Below are 17,737 nucleotides of genomic sequence, written 5' to 3'. Positions count from 1 at the left end.
CGTTGAAACGCTGGCATTCTAGAGGCTCCCTCTGAGAGCGAGGCTTTATTTTGAGGGGTGGGGTGAGGCTGGTGCACCCCCCACCCAGCACCACCACCCCCAGTGAGAAAGTTCTGCATCACTGCTTCACTGTCTTCACTGCGGTGGCTTTGCTCAAAAAAGATTAGGACATTTGATGGCACTCGAAACGTAAACTGAAGATGTATCCCGGCAACCGGTAAATTCAAAGCCGCTTTTACCGAAGCTGAAAGAATGGAGATTCAGAAAAGGAAAAGAGTCCCGACGCCCTTGAATATGAGCACAGGACTTAAATACCGAGGGTTCCGACCCGAAACGGGCTGAGACCTTTTCCGAGCGGAAGGCTGCAAAACGGCGAGCGTTTCCAGCTTGATCGTTAGGAAACCGCAGAACAACCTGTAAGTGGCATCACAGTAAACACGTGTAACTGTCTGGGACACACAGGCACGTGCTTCGCGTTCATTATGGTCCGATGGAGCTGTGCGGCTGTCAGGGAAGTTTCCTTTTTTTAACACACTGATTAATTTCTCAAAGGGATGTCCACTCAGCAGAGGAGCATATGCAAGCAAGCCTCTCCTCAGATTTATCTCGAGCAAATAAAAGCGTCTTGGAAAAGAAGTGGCTCGTAGCAGCAGGTGTTGGAACTTGGGAAGGGAAGAAAGGATCGCGCGCTGGCTCCACAGCTGCGGGTCAGGGGTCACGGCGGGGCGCTTTCATGCGCCTCTGTTTTGGTTTCGCGCGTCACGATTTGTACCGAGTTCATTTAAGACACCCAAGGACGCAGCGAGTTGAAGGGAGCTTCAAAAAACCAAGGCTACGTCGGGTTTGTTTAAAAGTCCGCTTTCTTGTTTTGACTTTTGCTTCACCCTGACCTGTCTATTCGCCAAACCTGAGTGAATATAAGCGCGCGAGCCGCTCGATCCGGTTACGACTCCGTTCAAAGACGTAGTGATTGAAGGAGGGAAATTGGCGGCTGCAGCGATCCGAGCGCGGGAATCATCATGTCAGCGGATCTCTTCTCCCGGGGTGCGGGTTCTCTGCAGCAGCAGGTGCGCGGTCCCGAGGCCTCCATGGAGCTCCTGATGGCGGCTTCGCGCAACGCTACCGGCGGCGGCGGCGACCACGACGCCAGCGCCGCCGACGGGAGCCCCGCGGCCACCGCCACGCTGCTGCTCGCGCTCTGCGTTCTCGCGGCCGCCCGGAGCCTCGCGCGCAACAAGTGCCTCGTGCCAGGTGAGTGACGTGAGCGGCAGCAGCGCGGGCGCAGCGTTCTGCCGACGTCTACGCCCCTCACTTCACACCATGCTGCCACAGTCCTAACAACATGCGATGTGTCCACGATGGATTTCGAAATAATTCTAAGAGTACAAAGAAGCAACAGAAAAAAAAATGAAGGTGTGGTGGCGAACTGCGATTCTTACGCGGTATTTTTAGTGAAGAGTTTTGGGCTACTCTGCACGTTCGGCTAAGTTTGTCGTGTCCCATCCTTCCCGCGCTTAATTCATACACCTGATGATGGAAGGAGACATTTAAAAAGCAATTCAAGCGTACATGCATTGACGTTGACCTCTTCACCTCACGTTTTTCTCCAAAACGACAAAAGCCACTTACGGGGATGTAGCCATTGGTACAGCTGCGCAGCCTTGCGCTACGCACTACGCCTCCTGCTGCCCGTTCAACAGATCACGTGACGTGCACGGGTGACCCGCGCGCTGCCTCCCCCCGCAGGTCCGTCCTTCTGCCTGGGCATCGGGCCGCTGCTCTCCTATGGCCGCTTCATGTGGACGGGCATCGGCACGGCGAGCAACTACTACAACGAGCGGTACGGCGACATCGTGAGGGTGTGGATCGACGGAGAGGAGACGGTCATCCTGAGCAGGCGAGTACACCGCTGACATCACTACCGCGCACGCTGTCGCGGGTGCTCCTCACTTACTTTGAAGTGGCGCGTCGCTGGCGCGATGATGAGTGTGCTCTCTCTAACTGTGCGCGCGCGCGTCTCGCGCAGGCCCTCCGCCGTGCACCACGTGCTGAAGAACGCGCAGTACACCTCGCGCTTCGGCAGCGAGGAGGGGCTGCGGTGCATCGGCATGCATGAGAAGGGCATCATCTTCAACTGCAACGTGGCTCTCTGGAAAAGGTTCCGCGCCTACTTTGCCAAAGGTACTGATACTCACAGGCGAGGCGTCTTTACCTTAATGAAGCGCAGATGACCCGGATACAAGAATAAAATTAAAGACTAAGCGGTGATGAGCAGCAGATCTGTGATCTATCGATGGGGAGCTGTTACTCGTATTATTGCCGCGACTCAAACGTGTGATGTGCATGTTGTTGCGGAAGCTCTGACAGGTCCAGGCCTGCAGCAAACCTTGGGCGTCTGTGCTGCGTCTACCTGCAGCCACCTGGAGCTCGTGCAGGACATGAGGGACGCCGACGGCCACGTGGACGTGCTCAACCTGCTGCGCTGCATCGTGGTGGACATCTCCAACAAGCTCTTTCTGAGGGTCCCGCTGGACGGTAAGGCGGTCGAGCAGAACAACTCCAGACCAGTGTACATCACTGCGTTTTACCCTTTCGTGCGTTGTAACGTAGTACCAGATGTCAGCGTCTCATTGGCTGTGTTCATTTTTAGGGAATGCTATTATTGAAAGGGTTTGTATCAGGATTGGGCTAGGTGGGTGGGCGGTGTAGTGGTTAATGCTGCTGCCCTTGGACCCAAAGGTTGTAGGTTCAAATCCTAGCTCTAGTTCCCTTGAGTAAGGTACTTACCTTAGATTGCTCTGGGGAAATTGCCTTGCTGTGTAACTTGGCAAATAATTGCAAGTATCTAACTATAAGTCACTTTGGAGAAAAGCATGAGATGTAAAATAATTGCACAGTTGTTCTGGCTGAAAATAAGACAGTAAACCCAATACTAATTACAGTAGACTTGAATGGGGAAGGAAGATCATTGCAACTGGTGCACCGGATTCTGTGTTTTTTCTCGGTTTTAAGTATCAAGGGAAGGTCCAACTGAATTTAGAGTTGCAGTTTCAGTGACAACCCACAGCAGTTTGTCTTAAATCAAAACTCCTGACTTTATTTTTTCCCCCCATTGTTTCCACAGAAATTTAATGACTAAATCATATACTGAAGCTGTCCCAATTAATGTCATATTTTTTATATATCACCTTTATTTGGATCTTTTTCTTTATTGGCTTCAGGAAAGGAGCTGCTACTGAAGATTCAGAAGTACTTTGACACCTGGCAGACAGTACTGATTAAACCTGCCATTTTCTTCAAGTTCGGCTGGATCTGTAAAAAACACAAAGATGCTGCGTGAGTCTCTACACGGCAAAAATGAGCAAGTTCTGTAGATATTCTATGTCAAAGTGTAAAACAGAAATGGTGAACAAAAACGTTGCCTAGAATATCGGTACATTTTATGGTCAGCTGTGCAGACAGTTTAATTTGAATGATACTTAACATGTAGAAGGCCTCAACGCCAGTAGCACTTTTTAAATTATGACCAGAAGTTGTTCCTTCAGCCAGGAGCTTCAGGATGCCATGGAAGCCCTGATTGAGAAGAAGCGGAAAGCACTCCATCAGGCAGAAAAGTTGGACGACCTTGACTTCACAGCTGATTTGATATTCGCCCAGGTGAACAAACACTGACCATCACCTTCTGCCACTCAAGCGTCATACAAAGTCACCGAGTGACTTGACCCCCTGACCAGTAGTGTGTCCTCACTGCAGAGCCATGGCGAGATGTCAGCGGATGATGTCAGGCAGTGTGTGTTGGAGATGGTGATCGCAGCGCCGGACACCTTGTCTATCAGTCTGTTCTTCATGCTCATGCTGCTGAAGCAGAAGCCCGAAGTAGAGGAGAAGATCCTCGAGGAGATAGACACCTTCATAGGTAACAACAGACCATACTGTGAATCGTCAACACGTTTTTGAGCAGAACGAAGTGTTCAGAGGTGCTTCACCTTCATTGACAGGTGACAAGGAGATACAGAATGCTGACTTGCACAACCTGAAGATCCTTGAGAGCTTCATCAACGAGTCTCTGAGGTTTCATCCCGTGGTGGATTTCACCATGCGGAAGGCGCTGGCCGACGATGTCATCGACGGCTACAAGGTGGCGAAGGGCACCAACATCATTCTCAATGTGGGACGCATGCACAGGGCACAAGAGTTCTTCCCCAAACCACACGAATTCAGCTTGGAAAACTTTGAGAAAACTGTAAGTAATTTTTCTTTTTTTTTTCTCTGTCATTTCATACACAAGAAGGCTGAAGTAAATCTTTTTCAGTTGATTTTTCTTGCACCATGTCAGTAACGAGTAAAACTGCCCCCTCTCTTATACTGCGGTGTATTGTACGTACCATGTTGTTTGTGCACGAGGTGGCTCGCTGTCCAGCGGTGTTGGATCCTCTCAAAGAGCGTCGCCCTACGTGACTCTGCGCTAACTCTTGACTGCCGATCCTGTCAGGTCCCCAGTCGATACTTCCAGCCGTTCGGCTCGGGGCCGCGCTCCTGTGTGGGGAAGCACATCGCCATGGTGATGATGAAGGCCATCCTGGCAACGCTGCTGGGCCGGTACACGGTGTGCCCACGTGATGGCTGTACGCTGGGCACCATCCGCCAGACAAACAACCTCTCCCAACAGCCAGTGGAGGGGGACGACCACAGCCTGACTATGACGTTCACACCGCGCCGCAAGTAGCCGGACCACCACCGAGAAGCGCCCACTTAGGTCCTCCTCGCATTTGTATCTGCCTTTGTGTATTGTACAGTGCCTTTCATAATCTGTGACTCATTACAGACTGGTCTTGTATATTATTTCTTTTTCAACTTTGAGGTTTTGTATTTTTAAGAAGATGATATAACTAGCTGTAATATCTTAAGTGCATTCTAACTAATCTGTCTGGGGGGGCTTTTATATTAAATGGGAAACTTTCTAAATTTGTGCTTCCACATAGAGTAGTTTCAGGGAGTCTCTATTGACATTATGCTTTCAGTAATGTAGTGCACTAAAGGTAATTTTCCTCCGCAGAATTACAACAGCAGCATAGTGGTGAAATAAAAGGATATCTTAAGGTTGCTGCTTCAGCTTCCAAAAAACACTTCTGCTGTAGTACCTGTCAGTAAGAAACTTACCCTGAATTTCTCCAGTAAAACTCTGTAGTTGAAAATTAATCGACACTAAGTCGCTTTGCAATAACAGCACCAGCTAAGAGACTAAATAAACCCATTAATGACTCTGTGTTTGTTTCCCATTTCCTTCTTTCCTACACACATGGCAGCAGGTGCCTTAGGGGTTCAAGCCCCTGCCTCCACTCAAAGTACTTTGAGTCACATTTGAATCCCACTTCCTGCAGTAGAACTCTCGAGCAAGGCATCCACCTTGAATTATTGCATTAAAATTTAAGGTGTATAAAGGGGCAAGTCAATGTAAGTCACGGTGGTGCAGCCAGTAGAGCTGCTGTCTCATAGTGCCCGGGTGGTGTGAGAGGACATGGGTTTGATCCCTGCTCAGTCTGTGTGGAGTTTGCATGTTCTCCCTGTGTCTGTGTGGGTTTCCTCTGGATGCTCTGGTTTCCTCCCACAGTCCAAAGACATGCTGTTCAGGTTTACCCACAGTGTGTAACAGAGTGTGTTTCACAGATGCAAAAATACATACAGTAACTCGTCCCAAACAAGGTAAATGGTTGCAGTTCCCTGAGTATTGAGCAGATGGCGCAGTAACACAAATGGCCAAGCCCCTGGTCCAGGACAAAACAGGTGATGGACAATAACTAACTGCATAATAGCAATGGTAATAATTTATATAAGGTGACATTTGATGATATTTTAAACATGCTTTTCTGATAATTTCTGACAGAGTTTCTATGTGTTACACACCCACAATGGCACTTTTTGTGATGCTGGCACAGTCACTTTTCTGGAAGAGGGCAATCTGAAATCAGTAGGCACCATGATGGCCTGCGCTGATGGACATTTTTAAACAACATTACTGGAGAGACATCACTGTCTCACAACCAAGTAGTGCCATGGCTGTGTCTGCAGCTAGGAACTCTTATGGTCTTGGGCTAAAATCTCATTTGCTGTAGTACCCTCTATCAAGGTACTTAACCTGGATTGATACGGTAAGAATTCTCTGCTGTATAAATAAGGAAATAATTGAAAGCTGCCTTGGACAAAGGTGTTCTATAAATAGGAGTTAATAATAACCAGCACATGTGGTTTTTTAAATTGAATTTTCACAGTTTACGATTTGATAATTTTCTACATCAATGAGCTAATGACAAAATAAGTCCACAAATTGTGACTGCTGAGGGTATGGGCTGAATTAATGTGGACGAATGCTCCGATTTCCTGGAGCGATAAAACAACCACTTATGTTCATGGTGGAAGAGGGAGGACAAGGAGAAGGAAGGAAAAGTTGAAGAAGACAACGTGGTTAGAAATCAGTGTACTTGTACTGCAATGCATTCGTTAACTGAAATGGCATTTTCAAAAAAGCTGGGTTCATGTAAATTAGAGTTAATTTGATATTCTGGTCTTGGAAGAATTTTTGGCCACCTCGAAAATGCACGTTTGGCTCCCGTGGAGCACTTTGTGTTCAGTCGCACTTTCCAAAGGATAGTGGAGCACGAACTGAAATGTCCCACACCCCCTACCCACACAAAAAGTTAACGGCAAATTATATAACCTCAAACTGTGACACAATTGTGGAATCTCAGGCTAAACAAAATTCTTGCTCGAACAGCAGAATAACTGCACTGAGAAAACACAACAAGACACATTTACAAAAGTGTGCAATGAAGTTAATGCTAATAGGAGGCAGCTGGTGGTGTACTGGTTAGAGCTGCTGCCTTTAGGTCCAGAGGTTATAGGTTTGAATCTCACTCCCAGCTATAGTACCCTTGAGAAAGGTACTTACCCTAAATCATTTTAGTGAAAAAAATTGTAAATACTTTAACTCTGGAGAAAAGTGTCAGCTAAATAACGAAATATAATTGTACAGAGCGTATTGTTATAATCCCACTGACATTAATGAGAGCATGTTCCAGAGCTCAATGACCACCAGAAAAGCTGCAGTATTTATGTAGTTGACACTGCTCACCAAAATGACCTGGAGTATCGGGCTATTTATTGTGATTTACTCATTCATACAGCTTGATAATTTTTCACTGGAGCAATTTTAGGGCAAGCACCTTCACAAGGGGTTCAGCAGTAGAAGGGGGGTTTGAAATTGGGTCAGTCAGGTGGAACCACTAACCAGCTAAGCACAGTGCACCTGTGTATTGCTTAGAACTCCCTTTACCATGTAATCCTCTGAGTTCCTCCAGTCCTTCTCCTTCCTCTTAGTGACAGGGCACAAGTTAGATGAACACTTCTTAGAAACACACCTCTCTGCAAACAAGAAAACAACCTTTCTTTTTTTTTCCTCAGCTTTCATAGACTTATAACACATAGGTACAAATGTACACCAATCAGCCGCAATATTAAAACCACTGACAGGTGAAGAGAATAACATTGATTATCTTGGTACAATGGTACATGTCAAGGGGTGGGATAGATTAGGCAGCAAGTGAACAGTCAGTTCTTGAACTTCGTGTGTTGGACACAGGAAAAACGGGCAAGTGTAAGGATCTGAGTAACTGTGATAAGGGCCAAATTGTGATGACTGGGTCAGAGCATCTCCAAAACGACAAGTCTTGTACGGTGTTCCCGGTATGCAGTGGTTAGTATCTACCAAAAGTGGGTCAAGGAAGAACAACCAGTGAACTGGCGACAGGGTCATGGACGCCCAAGGCTTATTGATGTGCGTGGAGAGTGAAGACTAGTCCGTCTGGTTCAATCACACAGAAGAGCTACTGTAGCACAAATTGCTGAAAACCTTAATACTGGCCATGATAGAAAGGTGTCGGAACACATGTTTGCTGCATATGGGGCTGAGTAGCTGCAGACTGGTCAGAGTGTCCATGCTGACCCCTGTCCACCGCTGAAAGTGCCTACAATGGGCATGTGAGCGTCAGAACTGGACAGTGGAGCAATGAAAGAAGGTGGCCTGGTCTGATTAATCAAATTTTCTATTAGATTATGTGGAAGGCCGGCTGCATGCGCGTCATTTACCTGGGGGAGAGATGACAGCAGGATGCACTATGAGAAGAAGGCAAGCTGGCAGAGGCAGTGTGATGCTCTGGGCAATGTTCTGCTGGGAAACATTGGGTCCTGGCATTCATGTAAATTTTACTTTGACACGTACCACCTACCTAAAGATTGCTACAAACCCTGTACACCCCTTCATGGCAACGGTGTTCCTTGATGGCAGTGGCCTCTTTCAGCAGGATAATATGCCCTACTACACTGCAAAAATTGTGAAAAAGTTTAAGGTGTTGGCTTGGCCTCCAAATTCTCCAGATCTCAGTCCAATGGAGCATCGGTGGGATGTGCTGGAAAAACAAGTCCGATCCATGGAGGCTCCACCTCGTAACTTACAGGACTTAAAGGATCTGCTGCTAACGTCTTGGTGCCAGATACCACAGGAGATCTTCAGATATCTTGTGGAGTTCATGCCTCGATGGGTCTGAGCTGTTTTGGAGGCATGAGGGGTACCTACATAATATTAGGCAGGTGGTTTTAATTTTCTGGCTGATTGGTGTATTTTGAATGGTCTTGTGTTTGAAGAACGTTCAGTCCCGAAAAGGGCTGAAAGAAAATGGTCAAGCACCAAAAGTGGTCTAGAGAGTCAACGCTAGTGGACACGTGGGATTTCCAAGCTCTGTGTTTTAGATGTGAGCCCGAGCACTTGGCCCTGTGCGCTGGTGAGCTCGTGGATGGGCTTCACCTTAGTGGAAGATCTCAGAGTAGGAGTCCAGCACCTGGGTGCAGGCCCGAAAGGTTCTTGGTTCAAGTGCCAGAAGGCCTGCGCTCTTGTACATGGCTGGGCAACACATCAGATCTGAACTTCTTTGCTAGTTTTTACCTTTGGCATGGCCACCACTGAGTCCTGTGCAGAACTCCATTCTGAAAAGTGCAGGAAATTGACCTGAATTTACCTGTATACCCATAACTGTCTGTAAGATGCAAAGTACTTATGTAAAGAGTCACCTGTAAGTCACATGACCAACTGGTGTATTTGTGTTGCATTTATATTTGCATACAGAGATTTCCATATAAATACCAGCCAAAGGAGAAGGGACAGTATCTATAACAGGCCACCAAGAAACACCCTGAACTGCATGACTTGGGAGGGTAAAAAGTATTTTGTTTCTGCACAAACCCGGGTGCGATGCTTTTCAGGCAGCAGGAGTGGGCAGGGTGGCGCGTGGCATCACGGCCCCTCGCAACAGAAAGTGGCTCTTGGCACATGGAATGTAACCTCACTGGGGGAGAAAGAGCCGGAACTGGTGCGGGAGGTTGAGAAATACCAACTAGATATAGTTGGGCTCACCTCCACTCACAGTGTTGGCTCTGGAACCAAACTTCTCGATAGGGGGTGGTTGCTCTCCTACTCAGGAGTTGCACAGGGTGAAAGGCGTCGGGCGGGTGTGGAGCTCACAAGCCCCTAGCTGGTTGCCATACAGTTGGAATTTACTCCGATGGATGAGATGATTGCCTCAATGCAACTTAAGGTTGCACAGAGGAAAACTTTGACTGTTGTGTGCGCTTATGCACCAAACAGCAGTTGAGAATATTCGATCTTCTTGGAGAGAGTGGGTGGGGTTCTGGACAGAGCCCCATCTACAGACTCCATAGTCCTGCTGGGGGACTTCAATGCTCACGTTGGCAATGACTGGGAAATCTGGTGGGGGGTTATTTGGAAGAAGGGCTTGCCCGATCTGAAACCGAATGGTGAAATGTTATTGGACTCCTGTGCAAGTCATGGTTTGTCCATAACAAACACCTTGTTCGAACACAAGGATGCTCATAAGTGTACTTGATACCAGAGCTCCTGGGGCCAAAGGTCAATGATTGATTTTGTAGTCATTTCATCTGACTTGAGGACACTCGGGTGAAGAGAGGTGCTGAGCTGTCAACCGATCACCATCTGGTGGTGAGTTGGATCAGATGGCGGGGAAAACTGATGGATAGACGCGGTAGACTCAAGTGTTGAGGGTGTGCTAGGAATGACTGTCAGAGGACCCTGTCCGGAATGATTTTAACTCACACCTCCGGGAGAGCTTCTCCCATGTCCCGGAGGAGGTAGGGGACATGGAGTTTGAATGGACCCTGTTCAAAACCTCCCTTGTGGAAGCAGCCATGCACAGCTGTAGCCAAAAGCTTGTTGGTGCCAGCCAGGGCGGCAACCCGAGAACCCGCTGGTTGACACTGGTGGTGAGGGAAGCTGTTAAGCTGAAGAAGGAGGCCTTTAGGGCCTGGTTGGCTCTGGGGACTTCGGACTCAGCAGACAGGTACCGGCAGGCAAAAAAGGCAGCAGCGGCTGCAGCAGTGGTGGATTTAGACATGGGCAACTTGGGCAGCTGCCCAGGGCGGCATCTTACCGGGGGCGGCACAGGGTGCCCGCGCAAAAAAAAAAAAAAAAAAGTGCGATCAGGTTTTTACTGCTTATTTGCACGTCACGTCTGTGCAGACCGTTCAGAGTATGACATCAAAGTACTGTGGGAGCATCTTTCGAGTAGACTGCACCTCCATGTGCTTTTGAATCGCTCTTGCAGTACTTTGATGTCATACGCGGCTCTGACTGCGCAGCACAGGCAGTCTATGAAGTCGAACACACACCTGTACTCTTACTAAGAAATACGAGAAGGAGGGGCAGGGTTAGTTGACATCACCTCAGGGCATCCAATGGCGACACCTGAGGTAACATCTGCAAGGAGAGCAGGAGGGGAGGGGGAGCGAGCAAGAAAGGTTTTTTTGGGGGGAGTCGGGGGGCGCTGAGCGGGGGGTTTGCCCAGGGCACCATACAAGGTAGAACCGCCACTGGGCTGCGGTTGCAGAAGCAAAATCCAGAGCATTGGAGGAGTTTAGAGAGGCTATGGAAAATGACTTTTGGTCGGCCTCATATTGTTGGGAGGTGCAAGGAGCACTTTGAGGAACTCTTAAACCCGAGAGATATGCCTCCCTTATAGGAGTCAGGGCCAGAGGCTTCCAGGCTGTCAGAGTCCATTTCCCTGGTGGAAGTCACTGAGGTAGTTGCTAAGCTCCACAGTGGCAAAGCACCGGGGGTGGATGAGATTTGCCCGGAACTGCTCAAGGCCCTGAATGTTGTAGGGCTGTCATGGCTGACACGCCTCTGCAATGTTGCATGGACCTCGGGGACAGTGCCTTAGGATTGAGAAACTTGGGTGGTGGTCCGTATCTTTAAGAAAGGAGACCGGGGAGTGTGTGCCAACTGTCGGGGTATCGCACTTCTCAGCCTCCCTGGGAAAGTCTTTGCCAGGGTGCTGGAAAGGAGGCTCTGGCAGATAGTTGAACCTCGGATTGAAGAGGAACAATGCGGATTCTGTCCTGGGTGTTGAACAGTGGACCAGCTTTTTACCCTCTCATAGATAACTGAGGGGGCGTGGAAGTTCGCTAATCCAGTCTACATGTGTTTTTTGCGGACTTGGAGAAGGCCTATGACCATGTTCCCTGGGAAATTCTGTGGGAGGTGCTTAGGGAGTATGGGGTGCTGGGGCCACTACTGTGGGCCATTCGGTCTCTGTACACACGGAGTGAGAGCTGTGTCCGCATACTCGGCATTCAGTGTGGGTGTTGGACTCCGCCAAGGTTGTACCTTGTCTCCACTCCTGTTTGTGGTCTTCATGGACAGGATATCAAGGCACAGCCAAGGTCAGGAGGGCATTCTATGTGGAAGTCGGAAGGTAATGTCTTTGCTTTTTGTGGATGATCTTGTCCTTTTGGCACCGTCACATGGTTCCCTCCAACATGCACTTGAACGGTTTGCAGCCGAGTGTAAAGCGGTTGGGATGAGGATCAGCACCTCCAAGTCTGAGTCCATGGTTCTCTCACGGAAAAGGATAGCATGCCCCCTCCAGGTAAGGGGAGAGAATTTGTCCCCAGTGGAGGAGTTTAAGTATCTTGGGGTCTTGCTCACGAGTGAGGGGAGAAGGGAGCCTGAGATCGGCTGTAGACTGGGAGCAGCAGCAGCAGTAATCTGGTTGCTGTACTGGACTGTAGTGGTGAAGGGGGAGCTGAGCCATAAGGCAAAGCTCTCTATTTACCGGTCTATCTACGTCCCTACCCTTACCTATGGTCATGAACTCTGGGTAATGATCGAAAGAATAAGATTGCGGATACAAACGGCTGAAATGAGTTTTCTCCGCAGGGTGTTGGGACTCACTCTTCGTGATAGGATGAGGAGTTCGGACATCTGGGAGGAACTCAGAATAGAGCCGCTACTCCTCCACATTGAGAGGAGCGAGTTGAGGTGGTTCGGGCATCTGATAAGGATGCCCCCTGGGCACCTGCCTTTGGAGGTATACCAGGCCCGGCCAACTGAGACGAGGCCCCAAGGTCAGCCCAGGACCTGTTGGAGGGATTATATCTCACAGTGGGCCTGGGAACGGCTGGGGATCCCCCAGGCTGAGCTGGAGGAAGTTGCGGGGGACAGGGGCAGCTGGGCCTCTCTGCTCTCCCTGCTGCCACCGCGACCCTTTTAGGACAAGCAGGCAAGAAAATGGATGGATGGATGGACAAACCCAAAAAGATATTGTTGCAAGACAAAAAAAACAGCTTCAGACCGATAATAATGCTGGTGACTGTGGAACAGGCAGGACTGTTAGCTGCTTTAACCAGTTCTTTACCTACCGAAATGAGCCATACCTCCATGCGGCATAGTGAAAAAGTGTCCCTTGTTTCAATAACCAAATGAGCCTGGGTTTTTATCTGCATGGTGCCACAACAAGACCCAAAACACCCTCTGTTTATGTTCCAGTCCTCCTGCTCTTTTCCAAGAAGTCCCTGGTATTGTTCCCTGTAAACAGTAATAAAACCAGTACGGATGAAAAAGGTTCATCACTCTGAAACACCAAACAGATACTAATATTCAAAGTAGCCTAAAAATGTCCACTGATTTTTATCAATTTACACTTAGTTAGGTATCAGCCTTCATTGTTCAGCAGAACTACCTCTTGGGGTGTAAAACATACTGGACAAGCCAGACGAGTGAACAAGGAAAGTAGTGTGCAATTTGCATAAAATTACATGTGGTTTTGCAAAGTTCTGTCTCATGTGACAGCACGGTGACGCTACAATGCAAAGTCATGAAAATGTCATGTGAAATGTATTTGTCTTTTATTTTGGGAAAAGTATTCTAAGCTGAAAATAGTGTAAACTGGACAACAGAAGTGTAGGCAACAGAGTAAACCTGTCAGTATGTTTCAGGAGTTACGCTTTGTCAATCCATTGAAGCCTGCATCAACATCATCATCATAACTGCACAATCTACACGATGCAGAACTTAATTGTAGGTTGGGAAGCTCCACGTAACCACCTTTATGAGTTTATAAAGCTGTTCCTCACCTAGTTTACCTCCTCGCTGCAGTGACAAGGCTCCTTTGTAGGGTACTTGAACTGGCCTAGAAACAGAACGCATTTTCTTTCATTTAAAACACAAGAATAATTACCTCTGATTTTGGCTGTTTCCAGGAGAACCATTAGACCCGGTTAACTGAATAACAGCCCTCATAAATGACAACATATTCAACACAAGGACGCAGAAAGTTCAGAAATGGAGCCTTTTACAGCTGGGGACGCAATTGGCCATTACAGTAATGAAAACCCAGGCATCTGGGCAACTGATCAAAAATAACCACAATGGACTGTGGAGGAGATTATGTGATACTTCATATGAAGATGTAATAACTTCCTACAGTGCAATGAATGTTTTTTATGTCCTGCATTATAATTAGAAACCCCATTATAATGCAACATAACTCCATTATATTTGTTATTTTTGTTATTGTTGTTATTCATTTCCTCTCCTTCCCTTGTTTTAATTTCTGTCATAACGATTTGGTCACTTATGAAATTTGGCAGAACGGATGCAAAGTAAAAATATTGATGATTAGACTCAAGGGGGCAATATACCAATGTTCTAATTTTTTATTTTTTGTAATCAGCGATGGAATAGAACAGAACAGAACTGAACTGGGACATAACAGCGTAGAGACAGAAACAGTACATGAATAAAATGCAACTACAAGCAAATATGTAATACAACACAAGGGCAAGAGGTGACAGTATTTAACAGGGGTGGTAATGTTGTGTTCTATGAATTTCCAAAATGGTGACGAGATATTTTAAATACCATACAGTTCAAATGTTAATTGTTATTGTGGTAGAAATATAAACACTTGAGTGAACCACATTTGTGGATAGAGCATCTGGTATGAACTGCAGGAAAAAATAAATTTCCTTGCTAAGTAAGACTAATCAACTCACTTTCCATAGCTTCATCAAAAAGGAATCTGTGTTGTCGTGTAAAAAGAATATAGAGGTAGAGAAGTAAAAATTTTTACTGTAACAACTTGTGAAGAGTTGAATGAGCACCGTCCCAGTAAACTTCCTATTTTATAGTTACAGTAGAATATGAAAGAGGGTGCAGAGGTGCGAGGCGGAATAGGAGTGTTGGCGGAAGGCTGGGAGATGAAGAAATAATGAGATGTATGAAAGATGAAGTAGCAGAGAGGATTGGAAATTCTAATAAATTGCAGTAAAAGACATCATTCCATCGTTTCTGGCCTGGTGAGCAGCAGAGGATTGTGAAACAGGAACGGTCAAAGGACAGTACATGGCAAAAAGGCCAGTTGCTTAAATGTCCTGAAGATGTAAAGCCACTCAGAGGAATCAGTCAAGTGCTTTCCATTGAGAGGGATTTCAACAGAATGTGAGGGTCATCCAAGATGCAGCCAAGGGGTCCAGGAGTGCGGTAAAAATCAACCACAGAGAGTTCAGCTGAGGCAGTAATAGAGACAGTGTGGAAGTCAAACACGGACGAAGAAGGTGGAAAGGGGCAACTGGATGTTCCCATCGATGAGAGACAAGCAAGCCTGTACCTCCACCTGTATCAGAAGGGCCAGGGGTGCGGAAGAAGGAATAGCTTGTGGAGAAGGCCTCAGGTCTGGCCATTGTGAAGGTGAGGGTGAGGAGCTTGAGTGAGAAGTGGGAGGCATACAACATGTTAAAAGATGGAAAATTGTACGGGTCTCTGCATCCCAAGTCTTGGAACCATGAGCCTGCTGCTAATGCTGTGCCTCCACTCGTGGCACAACATGGAACTGATTGATGCACCTCAGCCGAGAACCAAAACGAAGGGTCTATGTGCTTGTGCTAAAACCCAGCTGAAATGTCACACCACCCCAAAAAAAAATTTTTTTTTTTAAAGTTGTAATAAGTCAGTATGGGGAACTCAAAAACCAATAATCTAGTTCTACATGCAGTTTGCATGGAAGCAAGACCTGCGGGACGATGCAAATAGTAAAAAAAAATCTCCAGGTAAACTGATTATTACCCAGTCTTATGTATGATAGGTGGCATGGTGGCACAGCCAGTAGCGCTGCTGTCTCACAGCAGCTGGGTGGTGCAAGGGGACATGGGTTTGATCCCCATCCACTCTGTGTGGGTTTCCTCCCACAATCCAAAGACATGCTGTTCTGGTTCACTCATAGTGTTGTATGGATGAGTGACCCATTGTAAGTAGTATATCTAGCAGTGTAAGTCACCACAGTGAATAAGAAGTGTGGGCTGGTAACACTACATAGAGTTCATTGGAAGTGGCTTTGGAGAAAAGTCTTTGCTAAATACATAAATGTAATTGCTGTGACCCCCTCCAGTGTGAAGTGATGTGAAAAATAAGAGGTTGATGTCATCCTGCCACGTCTCCCTGAGTGCATCATAAGAACAGGTGGCAGCACCCTGGTAAAATAGTGAGTTATTTAGAGACTGTTGCCCTGAACTATCTCACTATCATGAGCTGTTTGTCCCCTACAGATGACCTTGAGTACAGGCTCAGTTCTCTTTTTATAGGGATAAAATTGAATGCTGCAACTCTAACTTTTCATGGAAATCTTATTAAATAGACCAAAGTAATTTCTCAGACAGGTGAAACTTACCACAACTACTAAATATACAGTATTTACACCATAAGCTTAGACATTCAGTCGTGGTCGGTCAAGGGAAACTCTTGCTTCAAATGGTAATGTTTAAACCCAAAAAAGTTACCCTCTCTGGTTGTGTTCTAGAAGAGTCTGTGATTCCTAATAGTTTTCTTCCAAGCCATTAGTGCGATCGGCACGTTGTTTGGTTCAAACTGATCTTTGGACAAAGCTCTAATGTGCCTGACTTTTTCGTGCATTAAATATTCTCATTAGACGGTCAGTTTAGAGGTAGCTGGGGGAGTGTCATGGAGTCAAAGTTGACTCTTATTGATCAGTTTTGTGGTTTTCAAGGGAAGGGAGGATATGGACTTCCATTGCCGCTTTCTGTACACATTGCAGACAGAAGGAGAACATGCAAACTCCATGCAGACTGGGCCTCTGGGAACTGAAGGTCAGATCTAAAACCACCATCCCAGGTATTGCCATATTATTATATGGCCAGAATTTAGAAAGTTTAAATAGTCAAGACAATCCAGTTATTAGATACGTTATGGGGCAAATTATATTCAAAACAACGGATCATGCAGATTTAATAATAATTAAAAAATGTGTACTTTGCAAGTTTGGGTAGCAAACTTTACGTCTAAAATTATAAACAAATAAAGAAAAAAAAAAACAGCTCCGCATAGAGAAACCCTACACTGGCAGTTTTGAAAAGCACACATAATGTTCTCACAAACCAAAAGTCATCCTCACCCAGAACTTGAATAGAAAAACTTTGCAACAGATCCTGCCTAAAATGCACATGACACTTTTTAATTAGGACCATCTTCGCTATGCACCGGAAGATATAGCAAGAAGCAACTCAAATTGCATCATTTTTTGTAAAATGCCTCTGTTCTTAATGACCATATTTCTTTCCCCTTGTTTATCTGCTGTTCCAAGATTTGAAATAATACCTGCAACAGCAAAAGAGACAATGGCACTCATCACTGTCATGGTTCATATTTAATCATGAATATGGAACGTAACTGTAGTCATCTAGGAAATGTTCAATCGACATCTGTTTGTAGACCCTCAGGTATGTCAGCGTGCATCTTTAATGAAACCGTTCTTTGTTGGTCATCTCAGCCAAAGTTCTCAAACCTAAATCGATACATGATGTAACAGCTGCCTTGGATTTTTTGAAAAGACAATGTTTCTTTTACCATTACCGCAATCAATAACACATTCTTCGCAATAGGGTATGGAAACCCCACACCTACCTGAACAAATATTGCCACTACATAAAAATCAGATTAGAATTTAATGAAAGTGCTCAATGAAGCCTTGCAGAAAGAGGGATCTGTGTCAATAGGGACACAAAAGTTCTTACTTTTCACTTACATTTACTATTTATTATTATTTGTGAGCTATTCTACTCTCAGATTATTGCATTTAAATGATTTTATTTGGCAGAAACTTTTTCCCCAAAGCAACGTACAACTCTCATTATTGACTTATCTGCAATTGTTTTATACTTCCGCAGCGGCCTACCAAGTCAATATATTTTCGAGTGCGTGTGGCCTATATGTAATATGTTGTTAAACCAGCAGCAGCATTTCATAGTAATGTTAAAGAAACCAATTTGAGACAAGACATTTTGGCCCTACACAGTCCAACAG

At 46.3% G+C, this 17,737-nt stretch overlaps 1 protein-coding gene across 2 annotated transcripts; it reads left to right on the top strand.

The window, feature by feature from the left end:
- The first annotated feature begins 334 nt into the window (after positions 1-334).
- LOC108942040 (aromatase-like) lies at positions 335-5,256 on the top strand. 2 transcript variants are annotated; one of them, XM_029253336.1, is made up of 10 exons: positions 335-416; positions 1,065-1,251; positions 1,747-1,897; positions 2,027-2,181; positions 2,359-2,535; positions 3,222-3,336; positions 3,546-3,657; positions 3,754-3,916; positions 3,999-4,243; positions 4,493-5,256. In XM_029253336.1, the coding sequence occupies exons 2-10, from the start codon at positions 1,089-1,091 to the stop codon at positions 4,724-4,726; spliced, it is 1,515 nt and encodes a 504-aa protein (XP_029109169.1). In that variant the 5' UTR covers positions 335-416; positions 1,065-1,088; the 3' UTR covers positions 4,727-5,256. The 2 variants fall into 2 exon arrangements, with proteins under 2 accessions (XP_029109169.1, XP_029109168.1); XM_029253335.1 differs by having other exon boundaries at positions 1,062-1,251.
- Positions 5,257-17,737: the final 12,481 nt, after the last annotated feature.

Source organism: Scleropages formosus, chromosome 7 (assembly GCF_900964775.1).
Source record: "Scleropages formosus chromosome 7, fSclFor1.1, whole genome shotgun sequence".
NCBI classification, from domain to species: Eukaryota; Metazoa; Chordata; class Actinopteri; order Osteoglossiformes; family Osteoglossidae; genus Scleropages; species Scleropages formosus.
Note: the sequence above shows the minus strand (reverse complement) of the source record. Positions and strands in the feature narration are given on the sequence as shown.

Excerpts from the sequence above, each read along its gene's own strand:
- LOC108942040 (XM_029253336.1), top strand. The coding sequence starts at position 1,089 with ATGGAGCTCCTGATGGCGGCTTCGCGCAACGCTACCGGCGGCGGCGGC. Across the intron at positions 3,337-3,545 it reads AAAAAACACAAAGATGCTGC|CCAGGAGCTTCAGGATGCCA; the intron begins GTGAGTCTCTAC and ends TTGTTCCTTCAG. Across the intron at positions 3,917-3,998 it reads GGAGATAGACACCTTCATAG|GTGACAAGGAGATACAGAAT; the intron begins GTAACAACAGAC and ends CTTCATTGACAG.